General features: G+C 41.7%; 1 protein-coding gene across 1 annotated transcript; it reads right to left on the reverse strand.

Annotated features, from left to right (window-relative positions):
• Positions 1 to 353: 353 nt before the first annotated feature.
• On the reverse strand, positions 354 to 1,945 carry LOC131884061 (prostatic spermine-binding protein-like). The gene is made up of 3 exons (XM_059231700.1): positions 1,528 to 1,945; positions 842 to 1,014; positions 354 to 452 (listed from the first exon to the last, which is right to left on the reverse strand). Exons 1-3 carry the CDS (start codon positions 1,943 to 1,945, stop codon positions 354 to 356), a joined length of 690 nt encoding a protein of 229 aa, XP_059087683.1.
• Between the last annotated feature and the right edge of the window lie 4,055 nt (positions 1,946 to 6,000).

Genomic DNA, 6,000 nt, shown 5'->3' on the forward strand with positions numbered 1-6,000 from the left:
AGAATGGGTGGAAGGCGGGTAAGACGACTTATAACAGGACTTTGCCATCCAAGTACTGCCCGTTGTGTGGTCTTTCCAAGACCCATTCTTGTTCAGATTGTCCGGCATTGAAATTGTCTTGCCATGGGTGTGGTTGCACTGGGCATTGGCAATCCGTCTGCCGTCAAAAGAGTCCTTCAAGGAGAGAGAGAGCAATCTTATAACCCCCAAAATCAATGGATGTGGCGGCAAGGACACTCTTTTCAGAGTTGATGGTCAGTCCATGAACAACGCAACACTCTAAGATATCACTCACACGGCGAACAATATCATGTAAGGGCGGGGCTCCACAGGCCCAGAAGGAGAGCAATCAACTATCGGTTGGCAGTGATCTTGGACAAATTGGCAAATTCCGCCAAATCACAAATGACATTGCGCAGACTAGTGCAGTCTTGGCCAACCTGTTGCTGTACCTGGAGGAGATCTCTCATATCCAAATGGACACTCCTGAGGCTCCTCAAGTAATCCAGAATAATAGAAAGAAAGTCATCTACCTCCCAACCAGTGTCCAACTTAATCCCAAGAGAATGTCATATGATTTGGAGAAAGCCTAGGCTACAACATTCCCAAAAAAGTGATACTTGGGTCACTCTATCTCTTCGGGACATTGAGATTAATGTGGCGTAATTACTCCACAATGAACACCATTGAAGAAACGTTCGTAAATTGGTGTCCTCCTCCAAAATGGGAGGACGTTTGATATTGAGTTTTGGTAAGTCAGGATTGGGGCTACAGCGTGGAGTATTCATCTGGCTCCCTGACACGCTACTAAGGGAATCATGGTCATAATCCTGACGTATACCTCGAAATTTAAACTCCGTTTTATCAACATGTCGTCGTGGATATCCAACTCCTTGTCCACGTCGTTTTCATCTGCGGCGGGATGGCACACTACTTTGGCCTCAGCATCATGATACTGGTTCAGCTTAGTCTCCCATGAACGAGTCTTGGATTCTAGGTTATGCGGATCTTCACCTTCAGTATAAGATTCAAACGCATCTAATGCAGCTCACTTAGCTCTAGTTGTTAAACCTTTGTAACCTTTTCAGGTAGCCTTTAGATTAAATACCTCCTCCCTATCAGACATGGTTCACAGTAAAATATGGAAACACATAATTGTGATGGGGTTTATGGACTTGTACTCAACTGGTGAAAGTGTTGGGAGAGATGAACTGGAGGTGGCTTGAAGAGCTTGGCGAATAATATAATATCACACATATACTTGTAGAATCAGTGATGAAGGGAGATTGACCAGAATAAATCCGTTGACCACCAGATGAAGTTCGATGCGGTGATGATTTTTTGCATGACGCCATAGAGTTGAAGTGCATCCATTTTTAGTTTTATATTGCTTTGAACAGAATTGACAGGTCGCAACTTCTTTTCCCATTCTTTTGAACATTTTCCATAAGACTGCAGATGTTTGTAAACCACGGTCTAAAGCCTCCAGAGTCTCGGGGAAGTTGGACCGATCATTACAATTTCTACCTTGTTGATCATTCATGACACCTCGAGGGTTGTCTTTGTATTTGTTATTACAATCGTCTTCTCTGGAATCATCTTCGCCATCACCCTCTAGGGGTAGTTCATCATCATTATCATCATCATCTCCCTCTTGGATATCACTATCTCGATGATTGTCATTTGGGGTATCATCATTCCAATTACCATGGGGATCACTTTCTTTGGGATCATAAGAATCATAATCATCATCTGCGGGACCATCATAATAATTTCTTGTACTTTCATCCTTAGCCACTAGGGGACCATCACGATTACCCTCTCGAGGAGCATTAGCATGGGGGCCATCGCAATCATCATCTTGATCATTTCCACCATCGTTATCCGAGTAATTATTAGAGATAAGCTTGAAAACAATCTTTTTTAATGCCTTTGTGATAAACATCCTGAATAACTATTTTCTACCTGAAGGGCATTGAGCTCATTATTTAAATCTATAATCACTTCAATTGGTTCGCAATCAACTTGCAAATCATTTTGGTCATGGTTGAATTGGATTGGAATCCAATTATCCCTGATCTCTGCATTTGATGACAAGATCCAAAACAAAACTTGGTCGAACATTTTTGTTGCAATGAGAATGGAGTAACAAACAGCACCTAGAAATATCTTGTGTTTTGGTAACAATTAGCCAGCAATTTAAGCAATCTAGGGTGCTAACTTTAGGCTGTTCCTTTGACAGGAGTCAGTAATTTGTTACTAATACCAACAAAAAACTACACAAAGAAAAGCATGCCCGCTTTAACATTAAGTAATGTTTTAGTTATAAGCATTTTCCATTAATAATACTGACAACCAAAGTACTGGTGCGTCCAATTTGGGATTCAATAAAAATATTGGGAGAGAGTGAGCCAGAAATCTTCAGGCCCTCCTAAAAGTCTTTTTACATTTCCACAGGTTGTCTTGATTTAGATATTGTAGGCCAATATTCTAAACCAAGATTAGATGGAATTTGAAGGGCAGACTTGTTTCTCCATTTAAAGACCTGAGTCTTGTAACAGGATTTTGATTGAACAAAAATGGAATGGTTTGAATTCCAAATTCGTTAGGTGTGCTATACAAAGAGTTGGATCTTATTTTTATCCATTTTGGCATCACTGCCAATGTCTCGGAAAGGCTAAAGCTTACATGATACATTTTGAGACTGGTATTGGACCGGCATTGCATTGAATGCTTGAGATGACAACATGAGGACATTGATTGGTTGGACTATCACCCCATTTCTGGTTCACCCTACACCCCTGGTTGAGGTTTTGGATCTGGTGGTCAACGGATTTATTCTGGTCAATCTCCCTTCATCACTGGTTCTACAAGTATATGTGTGATATTATATTATTCGCCAAGCTCTTCAAGCCACCTCCAGTTCATCTCTCCCAACACTTTCAACAGTTGAGTACAAGTCCATAAACCCCATCACAATTATGTGTTTCCATATTTTACTGTGAACCATGTCTGATAGGGAGGAGGTATTTAATCTAAAGGCTACCTGAAAAGGTTACAAAGGTTTAACAACTAGAGCTAAGTGAGCTGCATTAGATGCGTTTGAATCTTATACTGAAGGTGAAGATCCGCATAACCTAGAATCCAAGACTCGTTCATGGGAGACTAAGCTGAACCAGTATCATGATGCTGAGGCCAAAGTAGTATGCCATCCCGTCGCAGATGAAAACGACGTGGACAAGGAGTTGGATATCCACGACAACATGTTGATAAAACGGAGTTTAAATTTCAAGGTATACGTCAGGATTATGACCATGATTCCCTTAGTAGCGTGTCAGGGAGCCAGATGAATACTCCATGCTGTAGCCCCAATCCTGACTTACCAAAACTCAATATCAAACGTCCTCCCATTTTGGAGGAGGACACCAATTTACGAACGTTTCTTCAATGGTGTCCATTGTGGAGTAATTACGCCACATTAATCTCAATGTCCCGAAGAGATAGAGTGACCCAAGTATCACTTTTTTGGGAATGTTGTAGCCTAGGCTTTCTCTAAATCATATGACATTCTCTTGGGATTAAGTTGGACACTGGTTGGGAGGTAGATGACTTTCTTTCTATTATTCTGGATTACTTGAGGAGCCTCAGGAGTGTCCATTTGGATATGAGAGATCTCCTCCAGGTACAGCAACAGGTTGGCCAAGACTGCACTAGTCTGCGCAATGTCATTTGTGATTTGGCGGAATTTGCCAATTTGTCCAAGATCACTGCCAACCGATAGTTGATTGCTCTCCTTCTGGGCCTGTGGAGCCCCGCCCTTACATGATATTGTTCGCCGTGTGAGTGATATCTTAGAGTGTTGCGTTGTTCATGGACTGACCGTCAACTCTGAAAAGAGTGTCCTTGCCGCCACATCCATTGATTTTGGGGGTTATAAGATTGCTCTCTCTCTCCTTGAAGGACTCTTTTGACGGCAGACGGATTGCCAATGCCCAGTGCAACCACACCCATGGCAAGACAATTTCAATGCCGGACAATCTGAATAAGAATGGCTCTTGGAAAGACCACACAACGGGCAGTACTTGGATGGCAAAGTCCTGTTATAAGTCGTCTTACCCGCCTTCCACCCATTCTTCTTGTATATAGACTTGGTCACATGGACAACTTGATTAAGCACCCCCACGGTTGAGATGAGGACTGATGACCGAAATTGTGTGCACCCTGTCTAGCAGTCTCAGGTTCAAGTATACACTTGCGGGCCACGCCTGACCCTGATTCCAGACTAAGTATATGATACTTTCAACGAACGGCATTAGGCCTATAGTGTTAAGGACGGGTGGGCCTACATGCTGACGAAATATCAAGTTCCTCTACGGCTCAAAATTTTCGACTTTTTGGCAATTTGGTTAATATGGGTGAATACTTTTTATCCCTGAGAATGTTTTTCAGGTTGGCGAAAACTAGCTCACTTTTTAACGATGCCCGGACTGATGAGATGATGCGAACCTTTTCAAGCCTGATACATGCTGATACAAGGCTTGGTTCAAGCCTACTTGAGGTTGTCCATGACGCCGATGGTGGCCAGAAGGCGATAAATCCACCGTCCAAAGGTGCCCACCAGAAAAATCACCAATGTTTTATTTCTTTATTTATGCCATGAAACCCACGCCCGTTTCTTTTGATGTGGTCTAAAAGTTTCAATTGGGATTACACTTTCGTGGGAAGAAGCTTTCTACTGATAAATATTCAGGCTCTGATTGGCTCTTTTCTAATGTGCAGTCTTATTTTGGGTCAATGGTCATGCTGTGAAAACTATTGAAGTTCCTCTTATCCAGGGTGACCTACCGCAAGCATCACTGCCACATATTTCACAAACGTATTTTCCTGCCACTTCCATTTCGACACATGCGGCTAGATTAATTTTCATTTTTTCAACTGGTATGGGCCAAACTGAACACAATTTGCACTTATGTTCGAACACATTTAAGGGGTTGTAATATGTAAAAGTGGAAAAAGCAAAGCTTGATCAATTTGCAAATTAGTCATCCATAACCTTGGTCAAGTGGGTTGATAATATTTTGATTGTCCACATTGTCGTACTTGGTCTTTTGACCAGGGATCACAACTATGAAACAGAGATCAGCGCGGTAACGCACAAGTCAGTTGCCTGCATTCATGACACTGACACTGACAAGAAAGCGTTCAAGAATCCCGGGTGGTTGGTCTGGATTATCTTATGATATCTAGTGTTGATGTAAAAACTATGTCATGATGCCGGGACAAGTTTAGAGTCATCATATTGTGGCATCAGCCTTATTTCACGTCATTTTCCCTTTAGTTGAAGTTTGATGGGTACAATTTCGGATGCCGCTCATATGTCATTGATGAATTGATCGGTTATTTTGTCACACTGATTTCTTTTTTCTTCAGGATGCCTCAATGTAGACACTTCAAGGCAATATTCTAGGCCATGATGTGATGGCATGGGTAGAAGAGACTTGAAACACGAATTGAATGGCTATAAATTATTAAAGGGCTTGGGCTCTATCAACATTTTGTAGTTTTAATTGAAATTCGTTGGGTGTGCTCAATAATGAGCTGGATTTAATTTTGATCAATTTTGGCGTCCCTGCCAATGTCTCAGAAAGGCGCAAGCTTGCATGATACATTTTGAATGTGGCATTGGACCGGTATTACATTGGACGCTTGAGAGTTTTGAGGCAACGTTTCCATAACTATCGTGCATGAATGGAAATCTTAAATGGATTCAAAGCACAAAAGTTAGTAAATGACATGATCGTTGGCATATTTATATAATCCCCAAACAAAACATCAATTTGAACTTTGGCCTGAAAAGCTGTCATTAGGGTCGATTTATTTTTTATCTTCAATCCAAATAGAATTTCAGGGCCGGCTAACAAATTCTAAATGGTAACCCAGTTCATGGGTGATGGATTCGGCAGCCACGCAACCTGGTACTCGAGAGAAAGGAGGCAAAAA

The sequence above is a fragment of the Tigriopus californicus genome, chromosome 7, assembly GCF_007210705.1.
Source record: "Tigriopus californicus strain San Diego chromosome 7, Tcal_SD_v2.1, whole genome shotgun sequence".
Lineage (NCBI taxonomy): Eukaryota > Metazoa > Arthropoda > Copepoda > Harpacticoida > Harpacticidae > Tigriopus > Tigriopus californicus.